The 24,645-nt window shown below is 40.2% G+C and overlaps 1 protein-coding gene across 6 annotated transcripts in view; it reads right to left on the bottom strand.

Annotated features, from left to right (window-relative positions):
* NLGN4X (neuroligin 4 X-linked) overlaps positions 1–24,645 on the bottom strand; it is a 156,840-nt gene that overhangs the window by 110,687 nt on the left and 21,508 nt on the right. For 4 of the 6 annotated variants that reach the window (XM_079972601.1, XM_079972606.1, XM_079972604.1 and 1 more), the window contains exon 2: positions 8,383–9,259. In XM_079972601.1, the coding sequence (XP_079828727.1) occupies positions 8,383–8,854 (472 nt within the window). In that variant the 5' untranslated portion in view covers positions 8,855–9,259. Of the gene's footprint in view, positions 1–8,382; positions 9,260–23,539; positions 23,625–24,645 lie in introns of all 6 variants that reach the window. The other 2 variants (XM_079972602.1, XM_079972603.1) reach the window with 1 other exon arrangement.

Here is a 24,645-nt window from a genome sequence, read left to right as displayed (position 1 = left end):
AGAAGTTGGGTGCCACCCCCCACTCTCTGCTGAGTGGTAGCAAGATTACAGGCATCTTTCCCAGCCAGTCTTCTGTCAGTCTGCTCAACATGAATTCCAGTCTTTCCCCCCCCCCAATCCTTCTTCCCAGTACACTTTCCTAAAAGACCCTCTTTTTTCTGCCGCTACAAACCCACACCCCATCACCTCTGGCAACCTCAGTCTGCCCAGGCTCTCAGATGGGCCATCAACAGCTTCTTCATATTGATGCCTCTATCCCAGGTGAGGCCCTGGCTTGGAATCAAAGCTTAGCCTGTATTTTCCCACCAGCCTGCAATCTTCCCTTCAATACTCCAAATAATCAAAATTCTACCGTTTAATAATTTTTAGCATAAGGGGGGAATCCCCCTCCCCTATCTAAAGCAACATTATATTTAGGATTGGGAGTGGGGAAATCAGAATTCTGTATGTGATTATTATGAGTAGATATTTTGTTGGCTGGGAAGCAATTTTGAAATTTGTACCTGATGGGCAGAAGTAATTGAGAAATGTAATTATGTTGTGCTCTATCTACTCCTGATAGCACAAGTCCTACCTGATGAGAACAGTACAGAGCTTTTCATGGAGCTGCATGCACCTTCCTTTAGAAAATAAAAAAAAGGTACCCAGTAGTTTGTATTATCTGAGCTGTTTTTTAAAAAAAAAAAATTAGTTGCATTATTATGCCGATTTCTTTTTTCATTATTCAGATACAAGCAAGTGGGAAAATGCAATACCAAGTCTCACTCCGTCCTTTTCACTCTTTCCCTTACATGTTTCAATGAAACACTAGTCCTAGGTTTAATAACACTGCTTTTTGGATTTTGCTGAGTCCCTCAAAATTAGATGTTGCTGCAAAACTAGCCTCTGTCGTCATATCCAGAGTGATTTGTTTCTTACTGAGAGCCCTTTTAAAAAGAAGAAGCAAAACTGAGCGTGGTTATAAACGAATCTCTTCAATTGCATTGAAAGCATTAATCCTAGAGAGTCTAGGAGCTAAAAAGGAATAAATGGCAAAAGCTCACCTAAGGCAGACTTATAACTGACATCTCTAAATTCCCCATACAGTGTTTTAACTCCTAAAACCTTGTAGTAAAGGAACTGAACTGAAGCTCATTTTAATTAATCTTACAGATAAGTTTTGCAATGACCAGGAGGGATAGAGCAGCAGTATTCTTAAGATTCTATTGGGTAGAGCATCCAGCTGATAGCTGTGGTATCCCACAATTGACTTAGTTACTCTCATCTGTGTTGTCTGGAAGGATAGAACAGTCTTCTACAAGTGTCAGATCATGGAGTATCAAGGCTATAGCCCTCCCCTCCATCAGCGTCTCATCAGTCACTGAGCAGACTGGAGACATGGAAAAAAGGGAGACATTCATCTTTTAAAATGCACTGTGCTGTGTTGTTCAGGGTTTCTGATAGTGCCAAAGTAAGGTAAAAGTCCACTGCTGCTGGCAGCCAGATTACATGTTATGTGTGGTTCCATGGAACTGTGGTCAGCTGCAATGTTGAGCGGGTCAGTAGCTGCTTAACACCTTTCTCCTGAACTGTTTCTCACTCCAAATCAATTCTTAAATTAAGGAAAAGACAGTAGAATTTGCAGCTTTGCTCCCAAGGAAGAGGTTAAAAATGGCAAGGAGGAGAAAGAGGGGGGGAAATGAGCAGCCCCTTCCCCAGCTGGTTCTGCAGCTTTTAGTTTTTTTAAAAATGTTGCACAAACTATATGTATGTATCATTGATCCCTAAGAGAAAGGGATGCATCATAAAATAGCCATGTGGTAAGAATAAGTAAAACATTTCCTCTTTTTATTACAAATTCAGCAAGACAGCTGAATTATACTCCATCCCTGAGAGAACCTTCTCACATGCCTTATCTCTATAATGGCAGGTGCAGAGTTTCTATGCTAGTATGGAGCACTATTGCCGGGAATTAAATTATATTTTATTTTAGTGGAGTCCAATTTGGTACAGGTTCAGAGACTGAAGGAAGAAGCTGTATACAGCAGAGGCATCCCCGTAAGACTGAAATGAAACGGCCGATACAAGACAAGAGAAAGATGAGAAATATTATGCATGATTTGCTCAACTAATCTTCTTGCCTAGATCTTCTTTTTCTTGGCATCTTTGGAGATTCATTTTGGGTTCTTCCTCTGATTTGGAACTCCCTTCTCTGAATAGCCAACATTCCTCTTACCTTTATTCTCTCTCTCTCCCCCCCCCCCCATACGCTGTTTAAAACATTGCATTTTCTTTTATATGCACTTTAAAGATCTTGTAGATTTTGGGACATTGTTGTTGTTCCTGTTTCCTCTGGGGCTTTTTCACCTACTGCCTTAAACTTCCAGTTAAGAATATAGGAATCTGCCTTATACTGAGTCATAGCATTAGTCCTTCTAGCTCAAGTAATGCCTATTCTGACTGGCAGTAGCTCTGCAGGGTTTCAGACCTGAGACCGAACCTGGGACCATCTGTATACAAGGCATACAGTGCTCTACCACTGAGCTATGGCTTTTCCCACATTGTAGTGACTGGGGTAAGATGATGAACCTGTGGCCAGGGAATTAGCTTCTAAAATGCTATTGCAGAGCACCTAGTAATATAGGAGCCCTCCAAATAAAATGAAGATGATTCTCTTGACAATGAAGCAACCATCCACGGTGGGTGACTAAAGGTTGAACTTGTGGCATTTGGGCATTGGGAGACCTATCAAGTTAAAACTATGGATAAATCCATTGACTAAATTAACAAAAATGAAAAAATAATAATAGCCATCCCTCAGATCTAACTTTGGTTTGTTTAAAAGTAGAATAAAAAGCACCTTATATTTTAAAAAGCATGAAAGCCAGAGCAATGCACATGGTTTCTAATCTGGCTCAAACTAGGTCACTATTTCTCCACTAGCCTTACCTTACATGAGGATTAAATGGGCAGAGGAGCACAACGACCACCTGTTTAAACTCCTTAGGGAAAGAGCAGGATGACAATAAAATAATAGCTACTTTTCTCCAGGCCCATGCCTCAAGCAGTTGTTTTCACTCATCTGAACACACTGTCGGGTGATCCTGGATGAGTTAATAATTCCTATTATTATTGACCCCCTTTATTCTATGCTTTGCAATTTAGGTTACAGAAATTTCACACTACAGATTGTTAAGTAAGGTTGAGGCTATTGTTAAATAATTCATCTGAAGGCCTGGGCCAGGGCTCAAATGACTAAGCGTTTTGTTGCCAGAGTGCAGTGTACAGAAACACTAAATCCAGAGTCAGCTGAGGTGAAAATGATAAAGCAGATTACATCTGGGAGGGCGAATCTACTCTGCTGTGACATATAGAGGACACCACACTATAAACAGAAGCTCAGGCAACTCTCCAAAGCAAGAAGGCTATTATGGGAAAGAGAGAACTGTCCACCCTGAGGAAAAAAAGGAGTCTCACAGGGTCAAAAATTCTGGCAGCCAAATCCAAAGGGCAGATGAAAAGGTGACAGCATCCTTCCATGTAGAATAACTGGACAGAAAATACAATAACTATCAATGCGTAGTTGTATTTTCTCAGTTGAAAGAAGCAGATTTCTCATTGGGTCAATATGCCAAACATCCAAACATGTGGTCTATAGACAGATGCATATTGTGGAGGCAAAAGGAGGTCATTGTCTTCTTCAATAGTGTCAATTTGTCCTTAGCTTCCAGAGTCACAAAAGTAGGACTGCAGGGTCTTTTTCTATTTTCAATTAACCGTAAAATACAACAAAGTATTTTGCATAACAACAAGGAAAGAGATGAGGAAGAGAATAGAATAGAATAGATAAAGGAGAGGTGATCACACCAGTGCTTCTATATTCACTTAATAATAATAATAATAATAATATTTTATTTATATCCCGCCCTCCCCAGCTGAAGCCGGGCTCAGAGCGGCTAACAACAGTAAAATAATACAGCATTCTAAAATCAATTCATTATAAAATCAGTTCAAATCAAATTAATGGCAACCATTGGGCTAGAGATCTGCGAGGAATTACTTACAATCTGTCCCAAAGCAGCAGTATTGCCTGATATCACCAGTAATCTACGAGAATGGTATATTGAGCTGCTGTTGGGAGTGGAAAAGTTGCACTTGTCCTCTTGTTTCCTCCCCCAGCAGTTCTCTCTTTTCTTCATTTTGTATAACAGCAGGCCAAAGTCCTGACCATAGTGTCATGGTATCTGACCAGAAAGTAAGTGAGAAATCTTGGATCCTTCAACTTATTTTAGGTATCTCTCCTCCTATACGTAGTGTTCTCCTGACTCCGAATAATCCCTCTCAAGCCACTCCAGCTGAATTTTACAGTCAAAGCTTATTCAATGCACAATACCAATTTTGCCCGATATATTTTAAAAGATCAGATGGAGAGAAAAAGACCAAGAAGGATGTCATGCCACACAGAACGCTATTGCCCATAAATTAAGCACAGTTTACCATCTCATTATTTTATAAATATAAAAAAGTAAAACAAACAAACAAAAAACAAAGATACACAGCTCCAGACTGAGTATGGTGTAAGACTAGGAAACAGAGAAACCTGCAGAGCAGAAAAGCTGTTTCATGTCATATCCCCCTCCTCTCCCACACCTTTATGGATGATGGGGCACATTAAAAAAAGGTAAAGGTACCCCTGCCCGTACAGGCCAGTCTTGCCAGACTCTAGGGTTGTGCGCTCATCTCACTCTAGAGGCAGGGAGCCAGCGCTGTCCGCAGACACTTCCGGGTCACGTGGCCAGCGTGACAAACTGCATCTGGTGAGCCAGCACAGCACATGGAATGCCGTTTACCTTCCCGCTGGTAAGCGGTCCCTATTTATCTACTTGCACCCGGAGGTGCTTTCGAACTGCTAGGTTGGCAGGCGATGGGGCACATTACCCATTTGTAAAAGGTAAAGGTAAAGGACCCCTGACCTTAGTGGCGAACAACTCTGGGGTTGCGGTGCTCATCTTGCTTTAATGGCCAAGGGAGCCAACGTTTGTCTGCAGTGATTCCGGGTCATGTGGCCAGCATGACTAAGCCGCTTCTGGCAAAACCAGAGCAGCACATGGAAACACCATTTTCCTTCCCGCCACCTATTTATCTACTTGCACTTTGATGTGCTTTCGAACTGCTAGCTTGGCTGGAACCGAACAGCAGGAGCTCACCCCGTTGCGGGGATTCAAACCGCCAACCTTCTGATCGGCAAACCACATGGGTAGGCAAACTAAGGCCTGGGGGCCGGATGCGGCCTAATCACCTTCTCAATCCGGCCCACGGATGGTCTGGCAATCAGTGTGCAAGCTCAAGGCTCAGTGGTTTACACCACAGTGCCACCCGCTCCCCTTTTACCCATTTGTAGTAAACACAATTACTTTTGTCATTGTACAATGACTTCTGTCATTTCCCCACAATTTCTGTCCTTAAAGCTGCTCCCCAAATTGTGCCCTTACTGCATGGTCCCTTCTGCACGCCAAAAAGAGAGAGAATGGGTGCTATCCAACTCGGAGTCAACCCGTTAAAAGCTATGAACTTGGTTTCAACAAGTCTACTCTGAGTACAATTAATGCTGGATATCACCTGATAAATTAAAGACGAGTCATTAGTTTAAAATATGCCTGAATCAAACATCCAGCTGCCCTACTCTGAATACTTTTGCACACCTCCAATTGCCTCCACCATACTTAACAAAACAAAAAGCTGTTGCCTGCTACAAAGAAGGAATTCCCAGAACTAGGAAACCAATGATTTGGAAAGCTCTCAAGCTCCCATCACGGATCACCTGTATCTCAAAGTCTTGAAGAGCCCTCTGTTGGTTTCTTGAGTAAGTACAACCTTTCAAAAATTTCAGTGATTGTTCATGGCAAGAGGAAGAAGAAGGTGGGAGAGACAATAATTTCTGTGGGGTCACCTCTTAATTAAAAGTGCATGAAGCAAGCTTTGGAAGGAATATTTTTCCCCCAGGCATACATGTTCAGGAAAAACAACAACAGCTGGTGTTAAAACACTTTTGTTACATGCCCAAGCTGTTGTTACTTGAATTAGTTTGCTGCTCTTTGGAACAAAACTGTCATGCTAATTACTTTACAAAGGGCTTAGCTCAGAGATTTCAAGTTACCAAGAAGGAACTGAATCAATCTGCCATCAGATTTCCTGCAAGGACAACATAGGAAAAAGATATGTATCCCTTTTAAAATTTGCATTGAATCCCCTCCCCCACCCACACACAATACTCACACTTTTAAATATTTCCTTCTAGTTACCTACAAACAGGAGCTTTCCAGATTAGTTGTGATTGAGCATTGTCCTAGATCATATTTTCCAAAATCATATGCCACTAACGATACGAAAGTTTCCCATTCCAAATAATAATAAGAAATTTGGTCTAAAGCTGTGCACAGAGTTCATAGGGGGGAAACTTCAGGATGAAGTATCAACCAGGAGTTGCTTTACAAAGAGTGCTTCTGATGAGCATTCAAATGCACACAGGGAGCTCCACAGGTCACCAGCAGAGAACCTTTGGCGTTCCAGATATTATTGGGCTACAATTTCCATCTTCTTTGAACATTGGCTGTGATGGCTGTGGTTGATGGGAGTAGGAGTCCAATGTCATTAGTAGAGGACCACTGCTCCCTACAGTGTAGCACCCTGCATTGTGTACACCATGTCATGGAGCTTTTTTGCATAATGAAGTAAAAGGAGAAACCCTGGCACTTATTTGAATTCCTACATGTTCAAGAACAGCTAGGTGAGATCTCCTTTGTTTTAACATGCAAAAGAAAAGAAAGGAGACAGAAAGTCTATGCTGCAGCCTTCTCTCTGAACCAGAGGAACAGAGAAACTGCACTGAAGTCTTCCCTGCTGTTTTTCTTACCAAGCTAGCTGCAATTTGGCTAGGTCATTTAAACTAAGGCTGTTTCATACCTTACCTCAGAGCTCCCCATAACTCATGAAAACCCCAGGATCCTAGATTACTGCCAGCACAGGGGAAACATTGCCGAGCAAGATGACCTGTGGGAGATCAATGCACTGACTTTTTCCGAGGTAAAGTGAGAGGAGGATCTCAGTTTGATACAAATGTTTTTGCTGTGCTGCAGTGTGACAGAAGAAGCAGGTGGCAGCTTGAAGGACGTTATTCTGAAGTCCATTAGAGCTGTAGGATCTCCACCCTTGATGTGGGGGAGAATGATTTGTGGTGGCTTAAGTGTCCTATATTATATTCCATCTACTACACTTTCTACATTTCCATGTCTGAAGTGAAAAATGATTAAGCCAGCAACAATACGTACTCAGATCCAAGCAGCAGTCAAAGCAAGGGAATTACAACAGTTTGAATACTCAAATACATATATAAGTGTTTAGCTATTGAAAATGAAGCACTTAATGGCATTCAGTCTTCCATACCTACATTGGCACAGGTTACAAGACTGGGGACAAATCATACAGTTATTAAAATTAGACATTAACAGAAATGGTCTGCTTTGGAGTGTTTACCAACATCGTTACGTAGTACAATTCTCCATTATTCTGTGAAGTAGAACCAGCAAGTTATTTTTCGAATAAAGCATGGCCTGCAAGCCAGAAATCAATACCTCCGATGGTGTCTTTTTCAAAGTACATTGTTAGTATGTTACAGAAAAATGTTGTTTAAAAGATTGTCCCTGTTACAGGAAAAGTATGTCATTAAGATTTGCAATAAAAGGTATCAATAGAGAAATTATTAGAGAAGGATGTTCCAGAAGGTGGGGGGTGGGGCAGAAATGATGGTGACTCCTCATTGCTGTGCCATAGCTGTTGACTAACCCATTTTTAATTGCCAGAATGAAAGATATACATACAGCATTATTAAAATGGTGAATCATCTAAAAATGATGAGGTCTTTAGACTGCAAACACCTTCATCAAACAAGTTCGAAGAAATGTGAAGTATAACTAGTTCCTACATAAACAATGACATTTCAGAAGTCTTCTACAGAATAAAATACACTATACCTATTTTCTCTTCAGAGGGCCTATATAGTACACTAATAATCAAAGCAACTCATTTCCTATTTCAATGGGTTTAATGTTCTTCTTCTTCTTATTATTATTATTTATTGACTTTTCCTCCATGAACAACCATTGTGGTGGGGATTGATATACATCTGAAAATAGAATTGCATTCTGATAGCAAAATATGCACAGCCGACACACACATCAGCATTAATATAAACAAGCTACTGTGTTTTATAACATTTTTGTCTAACAAGAGTCAAGGAGAAAGCTGAAAGGTGACTATAGCATGTTCTACAGTCGAGTACCCTAGTCTCACTTATTTGTAGTAGGCAGGCTAGTTGGCCAGCTTATGGCTGAATAATGTACTTACCATCCTCAGTGGGCACATAAATATTCAGATACAGGCAGTCTTCATTTTGATCTTGAACATACGTCATCACAGTATCCAAGTTGGCAGTAAACCAAACAGGCAGCATGTCGTTGAGCAGTGATCTCTCATCCAGATACTGTGGGCAGACAGCAGCAAATTGTGTGGCATTCCGTGTGCCGGTCCAGGAGGAAGGAGGCTCCGGGGGCTGGAATCGTCTTTCCCCAGTTGGAGGAGAAGCATAAGGGACTCCCAAGTATTGCTCCACAGGACCAAGTATTTCATTGGGCAAAGGTGTTCTTACACCACGTATTTTGCCATAATTCGTGGTTACGACTGGGTATTGTGCTTGTCCATCGATAAGCGTAAACCGTATCGCTAGAGCAGTTATCCAGAAGAGGAAATTAGAATTCAACATGACACAAACAGGAGTAAAGATCAAAGGCAGCCATAAGAGTCCCATTGGCCTTGACATGATTTACATCAACATTCGCAGGCCTCTGTCTTCCACACCCAGATGGAGAATCAAATTAGTCGGGAAAGGGCAGAAAAGTGAGGAGGGAGGGGAGTGTGCAAGTGGGGGGAGGGGGAGGGAGGAGTTGGCCAAGGAAAATAAAATAAGGGGCAAAAACAATCTTGCCAAGGCAGAAAGAAGCCCCCAAAATAAGTGTTGTATGTGTCTCAGCAGAATGACCATAGACAGATCCCCGTGGCACAAAAAGCAAGGGAGTTCTTTTGCTTAAAGCCCATCCCTTGGGTCTGCTTCTCTTTCAGTGCTGATATCACAATCCAAGAATCAGAAGTGGCAAGATGTTCAACATTTACTCTGCTACGTTGGCACGGTGGCTCCTTCCAGTTAACTCCAGCATGATGAATCAACCTGTGCAATAAACAAAGAAGGGAGAGGGAGAATTAACATACACTCTGCTGCTGACAATATTTTAAAATAAATCTTCAATTTGTTCCCCTGCCATTTCATCACCTTCATCCATTTCTGCTAGATTAACATCATGCTGCCATTTAAGAATATAGGAATACTCCAATGCCCATCAGTCCAGTGGGACATATAGCTAATGAGAAATGCTTGAGTAGCACACCATTAAACAGTAGCTGCTATCTCCACTGGGCAGTGACACTGCACATTTCATTTCTCAGCAGCTATATAACTAGCTGCAGAACCATCTGCTGTCTGTGTATGTGAAAAAATAAATTTTAACTTAGAGAAGATTTCAGTGGCATTGAACAGAGGGGACTAGCTTTGATTACTATTTTGTGCATTGACCATTTATTTACATCACTGCTTCAAAGGGGCTCAGAGCAGTATATATTGTGTCTCCTTCCCATTTTAACCCAGAAGCATTATGCTGAGTGTGACTAGCACAGATTTGACTCCAGGATGCTGTAGTCCAATATTTGAAGTCCAATGAGTATCTACTTCAGCACACTGGGTTGTAATTTAGGGTCTTTTTATGCATTTCTCCCCCTTTCCCTGGCTTGTTTCAAGCAAATGCAGAACTGTAGCTGACTAAAATGTAGCTGTGGTGTTGAAAAAAAGTTCTCTTAACATCATTCACATGCATACAATAGTAGTGAAAGAGGTCAAAGGTGGTTTAGTCACATGTGTGAAAATGCACTGCACCTCTTGCCCCATGCAGAGTCAAGCTCAAATCTGAGTATCTTTCAGAACAGTTTGAGATGACTTGTTTATACTTGTTAGGCTTAGCTATTTGCCTAACATTTTAATTGGGACTCTCAGTGGCTATGGTGGTTGCTCGAGAGTAACCAGGCAGGACTCTGACCTGACATTTACAGGCTTTATTCTTGGTGCAAACTATTTACAGTGAAGAGAGTAGTAAGTTCATGTCTGTCTCAATCGCTAGCAGAATCTGGGAGTGGTCGGTTTGTGTACCTCCCCCAGCATAAAAGTCCTGTCACCCCCAGCCTTTTCCGACCCTCCCTGTGCCGAAAACTACTGCACAGAATGGGCGCTGGCAAGGGCGTGCTTCCCGCCTCTCCGGCTTGCTCAGGCTCAGTGTTAAGGCTCTCCCTAGCATCTCCTTGCCCCTGCGCTTCTTCTCCACTGGAGGTAGGGCTTTCCTCCTCGCCGGAAGAGGAACTGCTTCGCAAGATTTTCGGAGGCTCTCTATAACACAACTGCCCTTCCATCTCTTGTCTCTGAGCTGATGGCAGTTCCCTGACAGGGACATAGGCAGAAGCAGCCTTATTCTGGTTCATCTTGCTCTGTATAGTCTCCATTGATCGGAATCAGCTCCCCAGTATTCCAAACAGGGGTCTTTTCCAAATCTAAGCATGTGCTCTATCACTGAGCCACAGACCTTCCCTGATTATTTCTATCCCTGCCTACTTCTCTGCACATTTTTATGTATAACCCTACCGCAAGACCTCGGAATGAGACAGCTGAAAGAAAATCTACAAAAAAATAAATAACTAAAGCAAACGTGAAATGTGTTAATTTTTCCATTGTCAAGGAACATGTTGTCATAGCTACATTATTTTAGCTATAAAATGTACTCAACACAGAAGTGTCCTTTCAAGTTCCTCATTAAGATGCAATTTTCCACATAAGGTCCAAAATATTCAACAAATCCATGCCAGGGTTCTTTAAAGAAGTGAGCACTCAGCACTCTCTATCTAGATAATTCCCTCCCCCACATTTGCCCTGAGGAAGTGGCCTAATTTTAATGTAGGACTTTGCTTACACTGTTAAATGTCAGGACAGTGACAGGAAGTTTCCGTAGCATTTAGACTCGTATCAAGCTAACCTAAAGGAAAATGTCGGCTGAACTGTATGATTGTTGCATCATGGAATACACAAAAACGTAATATGATAAACATTTTCAGTCAAAGGAAAAGCAAACACGAGTGATTCCACTCCACTAGGGACAGCACCCCGACTCCAGCTAAAGCTAAACTGTATTAACCACATTCTCATACAGAAATTCATTGAAACTAAACTCTAAGAGATCACTGAGCACATTGGAGCAAATTTTCCCATCTGCTGGGAGGTACTTGACTTCCTCTAACAGTAAACACGTATGCACACAAGCACACACACAAGATTATTGGCATTATTTGTTTATACAGTGGTACCTCGCAAGACGAATGCCTCGTAAGACGAAAAACCTGCAAGACGAAAGAGTTTTTCGTTTTTTGAGTTCACAAGACGAATTTCCCTATGGGCTTGCTTTGCAAGATGAAAACGTCTTGCAAGTTTGTTTCCTTTGGCTTGCAAGTTTGTTTCCTTTTTCTCAAAACCGTGCATTCAGGGGGTGCAGTTGCGACTTGACTTCGAGGAGCAACTCATAGCACGCGGTGTGGTAGCCTTTTTTGAGGTTTTTGAAGACTTTGGTGATTTTTGAAGCTTTTCCAAAGTCCGTGCTTCGCAAGACGAAAAAATCGCAAGACGAAAAAACTCGCAGAACGAATTAATTTTGTCTTGCGAGGTACCACTGTATATCTTAAGGCTTCCTTTTGTGTGGAAGATTGTGGAGTAGGGTTCTTAGGATTCACAGATACTGAATTATGTCACTGGTCTCTTTAGCTCAGTATAGAATAGAATTTTATTATTACAGTCACAGACCAGTTCCAGGTCACTTACAATATCAGGAAAATCATAAAACACAACAGGAATACATTGAATTGCAATTGGGTATAACAGAGACAATTCAGATATAGCGGCAGTTAAAAAAATATATTAAATCTTGATCACTAAAATATAACCTAAAATTATTATTTAAAACCTTAATCATTTTGGTAGCACAACTTGTTCCCTAAGTTTTATGGCAGTCGCACAGAATTTGGCCAGAGTATCTCTAGCTCAGTATTGTCTAAACCAGCAGTCAATGGCTCTGTCAGTATGCAAAGGCTTTTATGCTCTCTTTAGAACAATAACCTTTAATGGGGACATCTTGCCTCTCTTGGTGCTCTGCTTTCTAGAGTCAGCCAATAGGGGAGTTGCCACAAGGATGAGTGTGCACCTTTAGGACCAAAATTTGAGGCCCAGGTGAGAGAATGGTATTTACTGTAGTGGTGGGCTGCCTGAAGAACCTAGTGGTTATTTTGCTTTATCTTTTCGTCTTTTTCCTTGAGTTTCATATGAGTGAGATCTCTTAGGTCTCATAATGAACCACTGGAATGCATTGGATACTGTGGGTATTATAATACAGTGGTACCTCGGGTTACAGACACTTCAGGTTACAGACTTTGCTAACCCAGAAATAGTACCTCGGGTTAAGAACTTTGCTTCAGGATGAGAACAGAAATTGTGTGCTGGCGGCGCAGTGGCAGTGGGAGGCCCCATTAGCTAAAGTGGTGCTTCAGGTTAAGAACAGTTTCAGGTTAAGAACAGACCTCCAGAACGAATTAATTTCTTAACCTGAGGTACCACTGTAATATTATTGGCTAATTGACCAACTGGTATGTTTTATGTTCATTTAAACATTTGCCACTGTTTTGAATTAAATGATGGATTTATGTTGCATTGCATTGTATTCAAATCACAGTTATGGCATTTCAGTTGTCTATCCTGTAAAATGCTTTGGGCACAGATGTATTTGTAGAAAATGTGGTACACAAATACACTGACCCTGAATATAGGGATTCAGACTGGAGTCTTTGACAGTCCTACCTGGAGATACCAGTGGCTGAACCTGACATCTTTTGAATGCAAAGCAAGAGCTCTACCGCTCCAAGTCTTTCCTACTTAATGATGTGAGCTCTTCCTGCAGCCTGAAGTAGTGCATCCCAGGCAGAGTTTCATTACCATCTGTTGTTTTTTAGAACAGGGCCTTAGAGTCACCTGTGATAGGTCATGAAAATTTTGACCTTTTGCAATTATGCTAGCAGCTCTATTGCTTGTATTTACTTAACAGTAGGGGAAAACATTTCTAAGCTACTCCAGAGCTTTTCACAGCCTTGTTTTAAATGATAGTTATACCTTCTGAGTTTGTTCAGGAGAACATGTTTTCCTAGATTACCATGCATAAATGGCAGAACGACAGCAACAACAATCTCCCTTCCCCAACCTCACCAAAGACTTTGCATGACACACAGATTAGCTTTGCTTTGTTTGCTTCCTCTAAGGCTGTGTTTGCCAATGGGAGGTCTTACAGAGAGCCAGTGGCTTCCTGTGTCTGCCTCTCCCTTTTCACAGGGCAACAGCTGTGGACAAGGAAAGGAATAGATGGTTGGGAGAAAGCAGGACACACAACATGTGGAATTTGTCCCAGAGTTACTTGTCCTGATATTGGGGGGATACAGTGCACAACTATAAGAATTGGAGCAGGGATGCTCAATGATGTGAACAGTTGTGCTTTAACTGCTATGGGCAGAATCAAGGTAGTAACGTCTACCATACAAGAAGGCCCCTGTATGGATTCTGTCCATGCACACAGTCCTTTACACAGCTATAACCTCTCAACTTTCAAAGTCCAAAACAACATTCCCTTTGGAAATAAGGGTAGGGGACTTCCACTAAATGCTATTGGCAGACCCAGTACTCATGAGTCCTGATCAGACAAGGCATAGTCCTCTTCTCATTTAACACTTCTGCTACAATTTTTCATTTAAGAATGTCTGGTTGGTTGGTTTGTCTTTGCTATTTACTTTTATTTACACACACATGCGCGTGCGCGCACACACACACACACACACACACACACACATCTCAATTCCCATTTGATCCATGAGCTAATGTGTGTGTGTATTGCATTCCAGTGTCAAGCCAAGTTAATACCACCCTTATCATACTTTTGGATGCTATACAAAACAGTTTGCCTCCATCCAAAACCCCGTGGGATAATGACGTTGACACTGGATTTTGTGTGAGCAAAACAGGCTGACTTATTCACTTTACCCTTCTCTCAGACTTTTCTGAGACTGCATTCAAGATCTGTACATTCCAAGCACACATAATGATTACTTAGGAAAGTCTGAAGCTCACACAAGTATGGGGTCATTTGTGAATTAGGTGTAGATCTCCTTGATAGCAATGTACTTAAAGCTTAGACTACAGGAACTGGCTGGTAGGAATGAGTTATTATTACTCTTCTGTATACCCATATACTTTTCTACAATCAGTCTGAGTAAGAATAGGAAGTTAAATGGACTCATAGTTTTCCCAGTAAGGCAGCTCCCAGGTTACTATTCAAATAGCAAGCAGAAAGGAGATTAAGGCATTGTCATTTCAGTGACAGAAGATCCGGTTCTTTATCCTTTTCAATCTAGAATGGATGAAAGACTAAAAATGATCAATTACAGAATGAAATCCAGTATTTCAGAAGTGGTGCCAAAATGAGAATGGGTCTTTTCTGTATGATATATTTCACTACAAAATGGAAAATACAGTAGAAATGCAATTTAATTAGATGAGCAGAGGCTTAGAATCCTGTCTTATTCCCCCTACAGGAAAGGAAAACAGATAATAAGGGAAGTAAGACAGAATTTTATTATTCATGGCAAGTCCCTAGTAAGAAAACATGCTGTCTCAGTGCTTTTCTGTAATAACAGAGCTAAACCTGTTAAAATGATTTGCTTGACAGCCCCTATCATCCAGCCAAACACATAAAATTTAAAAATGTCTTCCAGTGCTTAATTACATCTTTGCACATCAATGAGCTTTCAGAATTTTAACTCAATTCAGCATCTTTGTTCCAGAAGAAGAAGGAGTCAGAAAACAAAAATAATATTCAGGAGGAAAATATTCTCTTTCCCCACAAAAAAACACGAGCACATGTGCCTATGCACATGTACACACACATGTGCTCCCATTTGTTGAAACTTTCAACAAGTGCTATCCAGACAAACCGTTCCTACAATAAGGATCCTACAGACAGCTTTTGGTAGAAGTCCAGTTAACAGAACTTCTGCAGCCAACCACCCTCCTTAGTAATGAAAAGCTGAAGGTCCCAGGTTCAGTCCAAAGTGATTTGGTAAAAGACTTATTTTTTATAATAGATTTTGTGATTGTAAAGAGTTTTAAATGTTCATAAGTACTAATAAAATATATATTTGTTGTGATGGCACAAGGTTAGACCTGGATGAATATTTCCTGAGAGATCAACTGATTATATAAATAAAACACTGAGCATGTTTAGGCATCTTACTTGGTTTTCATGTGTCATTGTTTTCAAGTTTTATTATGTTCCAGGACCTAATTCAGAAGGAGTCAGCTGGACCAGATGCAGTAGACTGTGGCATTTTCTTTACTAGACAAATCTACTGAATTATCCCTTTCTGAAATCGTTTTTGAAATTCACACCTATCTGAATTTTGCAATGCAGTTCTCCAACAAAGCGATGTTTACAAAAACACATATATTATGGGGAAGTGTGCACAAAAAGAAATATATTAGTGAAAGATAACATACCAATAATGCATTATATCAGGGGAAATTACTTGCAAAAATATGTACTTTAGTCAAAACTGCATACAAATTTGTGTTTATTAGGAGAAATCTACACTAAAATGCTGATGAATTTTCATTACATTTTAAAAAATAATCATAATCATAAACCCAAATTGCTGTGGAAATCTGGAGAACTGAATTCACAACTGAAAAAAAAGATAACAGAGAACTGAAAGTGAGAGGTCCATCCATCCCTAGCCACAATAGACGCCTGGCAGAATGCATTCACGAGGAAAATCAGACGCTCTGCCTTCCTGAACTAGGACATTTTAAGTGGTGGGTTAAAAAAAAGAAAAAATGAAATGATCTGGCATCGTTTTTCTATACTATTTAGTGCTTTAGGTTTCTGGCCCCTTCCCAGCATCCTTTAGGATTCTTTATAATCTAACAAAACCTTATAACTTTTTTTTTTCTTGGCATGCCCTGTAACACAGTGCTCTAGGCAATAATATTTATTTTCTTCATTGCTCAGTGTCACTAAATCCAATAGCCCGTAGCAGTTGGCTGAAACTAGGCAGTGGACAAAAATAACACTTACATTAATCTCCAAAGCTGGTATGAACAAAGTACATGACTCATAGGAGCATGAGTGGCACAATACGGCTCTGATACAAAGAGGTCAAGCGTACACACAGAATTCTAATGGGTGCATATTTTCCTATTCTCTTTGTTGTTTAGGGCAGCTATGCTTATGCAATGGAATCTTTGCACATAGGTGCCTATGTAAATGGGTAGTTTAGCACAGGAGCTCTGTGTGCACATTTCTGAATTTTATTCACTTAGGGTGCCTCCAGACCATTCCTATTTTTCAGGAAGGATTCAGTGGCATACTGTAGCTTTAGATTTTTTTCAATTGAAGTGGATTAAGTGGCTGTTAACCAGTGCAACTTTTTGTGGTTTGGAAAGTGATGGGGAAATGAATTTAAAAGTGTGGGATGAAGAAATAATTAATGGGATCCCAACCAGGATGGGTGCAGAATGAATATTCATTGTCATATAACTACCCTGTAAATGAATCTGAATGTTTAATAAAGACCAAATTTATTGTGCAAGCAAGTCAGGATGAGTGCTGAACAAACAGTTTGTCTGGAGGAGCTCTTACTCTTTTTAATTCATCATATTTGCATATCATGTTTCCCCTAAGGGCAAATGATTTGTGTTTGTCCCATTTTAAACATATAACATTCTTATGAAATAGCTTCAACAGAGAGATAATAACTAGCTCAAAATAATTCAATACGCATCATGGCTGAGTAGGAACTTGAACCCAGGTTACCATAGTCCCAAGTATTTCTAGCATCTTTAAAGGCATTTATAAATTGCTTAATATTTCAAAAATCTAAGTGGAGTGCATTTATGTTAAGAAGTATCAATAAGAAATGCAGTCTGAAACCAATAAAGCAGCAACATAAAACCATGTAAAATAATAAAACAGGTATTAGGGGATTCACATAAAACAGGTCTGATAATACGGGTCAAGGAAAGCTTGGGCAGAGATAAGTCTTCACAACACATCTGCAGCAACTGATGATTTGTTATGGTTGGGTCTTTCCCACCAAAGCAAGACAATGCTGGCAGCAATTAACTCAGGTTTAATTGCTCAAAACACACAAATCACTCTGGAGCTCAGTCACTCAGCGTCAGCTTCCAAGTTTGCTGTTGCTGAGTCTGAGGTACGCCCCTTCCTCCTCCCACTTTTAAAGCTCCACTTACATTTCCTTTCCTGTTCACACCTTTCATTAATCTTTGCAAGCCTACACACCTGGGGATGGGCAATTTCCGGTAGGGCTCCCTCTGAGTCTGAGCTACAGCTGTCAGTCTGCATCTTCTCCTTTGAACTCCCCCTTCCCTTCTCCTTGTTGTCGGCACTCTCCTTGTTCTCTGGCTTCTACTGCAAATTGGCTCCTCCTCCCCCTTCTGCATTCCTGCCTTATTACCTCCACCAGTCTCTCCACACTCTCCCCCTCTGTCAGCAATGGAACGCAGCTGACATGACTGTTACTTTGTGTATGGCAGAGGGATGGGTATTCCACAGAAGAGGGGCAACTGCAGAAAATGCCTGTTTTCAGATCAATGCTCTGTGATATTATGAAGGGTCCAGTGCCATGAGTAGAATTTCCCCCAGATGATCTAAGTGATATTAAAGGTCTATGCAGGAATTATTTTAGGTAACCTGGTCCCGAGTTGTTCAGGGTTTTTATGTTAACAAGAGTACTGTAAACCTGACTAGGTAGCTGGTTGGCAACCAATTCAATTACCTCAGCACAGGTAAAATATGTGGACATCTCAGCAACCTCGCTGAAGCATTCTTCATCAGTTGCAGATTCCAGATCAACTTCAAGGGAAGTCCCATAGAGCACATTGCATAAGGATCACAGTGAGCAAGCTATCTCTGTCCAGCAGTGGTTGCAAAACCAGCACATAGGGTGCTGTGTGGACATAAGTGTTAACCACGTTCCAAGGGAAGGTGTTGTGCTAGGTACCTCTAGCTAAGAACAATTTGTCTGATTCAGGACAGAAAACACGGTTGTTATGCATCGCTCAGCTAGAATGCTGATAAGTTATGCAAAGGCAATATAGTCACAGAGATAAGTGCTGGTTGTTCTGATTGGTTTTCCCTGAATTATCATACTCTAAATGCCAAGAGAATGCTCTTTTATGGCACAATCAAAACAAATTGGTGACAGAGAAAGTAATTATACTTGGCAATCATAAACAGACAGCCCCAGTATATTAATCAGTTAGCAAAGGTACATTTGGAAAATAGTATGGTAGAAGACCCTGCAACATTTTGAAGCCTATTTTGGGCAGAGAAATTGGGGCACCATTTCAGCCAATTGTCCTGAGGTGTGTGGATAAATTCTTCAACAGTTTCTCACAGTAAATAAGGTCAAAATTAACACCGACAGTGGAACGGCTTAGTTGTCCCCCACCCTCCATTGTTTTTTGTTTTTGGTTTGGTTTGGTTTCTTGGCTGCTGCAAATGTTTTGACATGCTGGCACTCATTTTCCATAAGCCACAATGCCTGGTGTTCTTCTGGGGTATTGGGGGTGGGGATGAAATTGTGATCACCACAAAAAATGTTGCTGTATATTCAGCAAAGTGGCCTTTCGGGGAGAGTGAGAAAAAGCAAAATATCAGAAACATTCTCAGGAAAAATAACCTCAGAGAAATTTGGGCTTAGCTCCAGGTTGGTTGGCTGGTTGGTAGGTTTCTGGGCCTGCTAAGCATGTGTTCTGTGTTCATCATCATACAGATCCTGCTTCATAACTAAGAGACCAGCCAGGATGTGGCATTTGTACAGAAATGCCTGCAATGGGGAGGTGGTCCCATTTGGCTCCTGCCTCCCTACTTCTCAGTTGCTATGCTGTCGTGTGCTTTGCAGCATGGGGGTGGGGGTGAGAATCGGTTGTGCAATTTTTAATCAGGTTCCTCAAAGCTTGGAAAGTCTTCTTCTCGTTAGCTGTTATTGCTCCAATAATTTCTGGAATCCCAGCATGTTACTGGTCACAAAATGGCTGAATCACCATTTGTTAGGGTCATTTCCCTCTATGCTTTCCCACAGTCAAGCTGGAGGACAATTATTTCTGCCATCAACACTGTATTCAGGAGAACTGACAAGTTTGCTACTAGGGCCCCTAGGAGTGCAACTAATTCCTACAGACATTTGGATCATGAAAGTGACCACATGTGTTTATAGGTTGCCAGCAGCAGGATATCCAACTAACGGCGGTGTTCTTCGGACAGCATGAACTCAAGCCAGGCTCAGATTTGCCTAAAGAGTTTGCCACAATGTGTTTCCAGTGTTAATTAATTCCCAAATGAAATGTTTTGATATCCAGTAAAATAGGCCAGTAAAATAGGTTTTGATATCCAGTAAAATAGGCTTTCCAGACTCTGCACTGCACTTGATGGCATGTGGAGTGGCTTTCCCTTGCTATCTTCAATTGTACATCTCATTGCTAGCACTGTATTTCATGGCAGAAACAACCTATATGTGGTATTTGATTTGACTTAAATGCATTAAATGAAAATTCAGTAATGTCTGTTAGCTGTAAGGAATGTATTACAACATTTGATAATAAAACCTACACATTCCCATTCCTGATGCTTCTTAGACAAGAGGGAGGGGAATGAAACCATATAATCTCAGGGATAGTACTGTTCTAGGACCCATCTAGAATTTAGCATTTCCCAGAGGGAATGGCATACTTCTGGCAATTCCTTCACTGATGGAAAGGCGGGCTGGGGACCAAAGGTTTTTAATCAATATTGCAAAACTGAATAGAGAGGGTGCTTTTCATATAAATAAATATTTTATTGGTGTGTTGCATTTACTTATTTAAAATTATTAAGAGGGTAGAGATATGCCTGAGCAGTCTGAAAGCCTGTGTTAGACATAAATTCCAAAAACAACAACATGAAGATCTTTATTAAGAGATATAGTACTGGTCACAATTCCCGTCGTCTTCTTACTACTGCAACCTGTCCATTTGTTTTGGACAAATGAGGCAAAACTGATGAAGCAGAATTCTTCAAACAGACCAAATATAGACCTTCAGATTCACCAGGATCTGAAAATATGCACAACCTATGCAAACATAGGCAACTTTGATGATGAGAATGAGATGCCAAATTATATGATTTATTTTTTAAAAAATGTAAATACAAACAGTTTGACTGTTATATTGCAAGAACACTGTGGAATGTTTTCTGCTGAAAAAGAAACTCTCTACCTTCCTGATTTACCAAACAGCTGTAACATTTTCTTTTAGGGCACCAATTAGCATAATTGAGGTGGATTGCTTACATTTGGCATGGAAATAGACTGATGCAGTTATGTCTCATCAGTTAAAATCATTTTATTGCACTGCTTTGTTCCAGCAGCACTCAAAGTTTGGAGATCAAAAAACATTTTGTCATACATGATGTGACAAATCAATGTTTATGAACTTCTCTAAGTAAACTGAACAATTTTAAAATTACTCACATTATCCCCACCACCACCAAACATCATCGCCCTCAGTGAAGATAAATGAGTTGTTATGAACATTTAACAATGTTGCGGGTGGGGAAGTCACAGCGTGCAAAGTTTTAATTCTTAAGTATTTGTCACAGTTTGATCGGTACCATTAAAACATGTCTATATTCCACATTTTCCCTCCATCCCTAACATGAGTGATTTCCAACAACATTAAGGTCAACTTAGATAACCTGTTTGAGGATATACCTTAATTTAAGCCAACTTCACGCCAAAAGAACAGTGATCAGTACTTCCAAAGTTGCATAAACCATTTCTGCAGGACCCATCTGCTATGACTTATTGTGAACACTGGATGGTAGATATAGGTGTTTAGCCTTTCTTCTATTTTCATTTCAATGCATAGAACCAAGTCTAGAAAGCCAATCCAGAGTAGAAAGCGAATCCACATATGAAAGGCTGCTTCCATGCATCAAGGCATTTGCCTTCATGCATTTGCCTTAGAATTCCTTTGGACACTGAAAGAGGCAGCCACATTTATCTAGCAAATGCAGGTCTCTATATACAGAAACTTAATATTTGCCTATAATGGATTCATTGCAAGTCACCATCACCAACCAGTTTCATAACACTGTCTTTAGTGATTAGAATTTTCTGTCACTATTGCTATGTGCTCCAAATGAAATAGGGCTAATGTAAAGTCTCTGAGTAACAGAGATACACTAAACTATGGAGATATTAGAAGTCTGGATGCATAGACCACCAGAGAAATTTGAATTAAATTTCTAGAGTTTAGAGAGGATACTTGGATGGATCCATACTTGGATGGAGTGAGACCCTCCGCCCACAAAAGGGATTTGCTGTTTATGAGAGTGTACTGTTGCTGATGGAAATAGCTGTTCCATGAGTGGAAGAACATGTTTGGATCCAACCTTCCCCAACCCATCATCTCCTAAAAAAACAACAAGCAAACAAAATATCATTATGTGTAATGTGGCTTTACCTTAGCAGACAATGCTTTCATTCATTCAAATCACACCACCATTTTTCCCAATTCCCACATTGACTTAAGCCTCCCATCACCTCATGGAAAGCGTTTTCTGAGAGTGGGGGGCAGGGTTCCTCTGGAACAGAGATCTGGAAGTGGGAGCCACCAAAAAGCAGCTTGTGGAAGTGATTTCCACCAAGGCAATGTCACCATAAAGGACAACCCAATAGTCTTAAAAGCACCGATAAATATTTCAAACTGCTTCATATACCAACTGGGGGAAACTCCAGATGTTGCCAAACTACAACTTTCATCACCCAGGTACCAGAGCCAATAGTCAAGCATGGTGAGAGCCATGAGAGTAATACTTATAATCACACCCCAAGATAGACCAATCTTATGATCACAGGGTGCAAATGAAAAAAAAAGTATAATAATGCCTTGTCTTAAGACCACCTAGTGAGCTTGTGGGTAAGATGAGATTTGACTCACAGATTTCCCCATTTATACATTATACCAGCACTCCATAATTCTAGTTTTTATAAGCCCACCCAGCCTCATCTTTGCATTGAAAAAGATTATTATCTTACATAGCTTACAAGTAATTCATGAGACTACACACTCTTGATAGGGCAGGTTCTCTTTGGCAGCCATTAATTTATAATTTAAGGAACCACAACCAAATATATTCTATGTCTAAGCAACAGCATTCAATTAATAGTTGTAATTTGCCCTGATGCCCTCATTTATTATTGCTGCTGCTTCTTTCTTAAAAAAAGAAGTTCACAGTTGTATCCTGGTCTCACTGACCCACCGTAAATTTTTAAATGCACAATTCAGCTTGTTTTGCTCTCTTTTCTGCTTAGATCAGTTCATTTCACGCTCACAGCCTCTGAGCCACTGCATCTATTAATGGAAGCCCTGTCACTAGCAATAATAGCAGCTATGTCTCAGAACATATCACCCCCATCTGTGTCACCAATATATAGACCTATCAAAATCAAAAGCTTTACTCACAGCCACCATAATAATACACTAATACCAAATGTTCTCATGGGCATTATTTTTTGTTTGTTTGAGCTTAGCGAAACAAGGAATAGGACTACCTCAATTTTATTTTATTGCACAGTATCATAAAAACAAGAAAATGATAACAACAACAAAACCATTGGAACAGAGGAGGAGAAAATAAGGGGGAGGACACAAAATCTTGACCTTTTTCATCCTTTAGATAAAACAACCTAAAAACTTCAGAGAAGGAACTAGTCCACAATGAGATCAACGCCCTGAATTATATAGTGGTTTAATCTACAACTCCTACACTACTTCCATGAAATGTCCAGTTCAATGGTGTTGCACTGCAGCATCTATGACCAGATACTATAGTCATGAAAATAGTGCCTTCCAAAAACCATATGAGAAAGAATCAAAGACACATAATCTCTGATATAAAAAGTTCAGAGCCGAGTAGAGGATTTTGAGTAAAGTTTCTTTTATTATATTACAGAGTAAGTGTAAATAACCAAAGGGAAATGTTGCCAGATATATAGTATGCATGATTATTTACACACACCCAAAAAATCAGAAATCCCCTAACATCTCTGTACCATGATCCTGCCACTCTCAACACCATCCAGAGGTGCTTTTTACCAAATCAAAGAGGTAGAATATTCAGTTATGTCTCATCTGCTTTGACTCCTGAATAAGTGAAAATGATTAAAATGTTAACTGGGTTTTAGGGAGGACTACTATCAAAATGCTTACCAACAGCGTTGCAGCTTTAGAAGCCTTCAAATTCTATCTGTGTGAGGTAGCATGATGCCATTTTAGATGTTAACACATTTTTCCCCTGTCGGAAACAGAAAGAGGTAGAGATTGCCCTTCAGTAAAAGAAATGACAACACGCCATCTTAAATTAATATGCCCACACTACCTTTTTCTCCATTTTAAAAAACTTTCTATGAAGGTCAAGATGCCTCCAAATGTTATTTATCAAGGACTCAATCATGACCATGCTTTTTAATTTCATTTCACTCTTCCTTTCTCTCAGAATACCTGGACACTATTAAGGTTTAGGGAGAACCTGTAGTCCTCCCACCATTCCTGCCATTGCCCATGCTAGTTGATGCTGGTGGAAGTTGAGTTCAACAGGTTCCTTTCTCTACAGCATTTTGTGTAAGGCATGCATGCTATAAGCATGCAGGCATATGGCTTCTAAGCCAAAATGATTTCCTTGTAATCATACATAATATTCTGTTCCTAACTTCCAGGTTGTTTTTTAATCCTCGGAAGACAGTATGCCTGAAGCTCTTGGTTCTTATATCCTATGTGCTTTAAGGTTCCCAGTGTAGATTATTCAAGCCACATAGTCCAAAGCAGATCTATAGACAGTAACAAATTAAATTGTTATATGTAGTTTATAACTTATGTTTATTCAAGCAATGTTTGTCTGAAGAGAGTCATTAGGCATACATAACTTGAGACACTCTGAAAACTTACTTTGTCATTGTTTTATATTATTTCTGCTTTTTCTGAACTCTTCTTGATCATCAGCTTGTAATTTTTAAGCTTTCTGACTTTTATTTAATCTGCACATCCCTACTTAACCAAATTGACCTTTGCTGACCATTTGCAGTACTTATTTAGACTTAATCTGCATGAGTTTCAATTGCTCTCTTCTCAACAATCTCAACATGATAAGGATACATAAGAAGCATATGTATGCACAAAGAAAATTTCTATGTCAAGTGACAAAGTGAGGTTGAATTCTCATATTCTAAGAATTGTACAAAATGCTAAAAAGTAGAAGAGATTTCTTGTCCATTTTACATTTTTGAAGGAAACCAGCGAAGTTGATTAGCACACTATGC

Source organism: Podarcis cretensis (assembly GCF_951804945.1).
Source record: "Podarcis cretensis genome assembly, chromosome: 4".
In the NCBI taxonomy this organism is placed as follows: domain Eukaryota; kingdom Metazoa; phylum Chordata; class Lepidosauria; order Squamata; family Lacertidae; genus Podarcis; species Podarcis cretensis.
The sequence above is the reverse complement of the archived record's forward strand: the minus strand, read 5'-3'. Positions and strand labels throughout refer to the sequence as shown.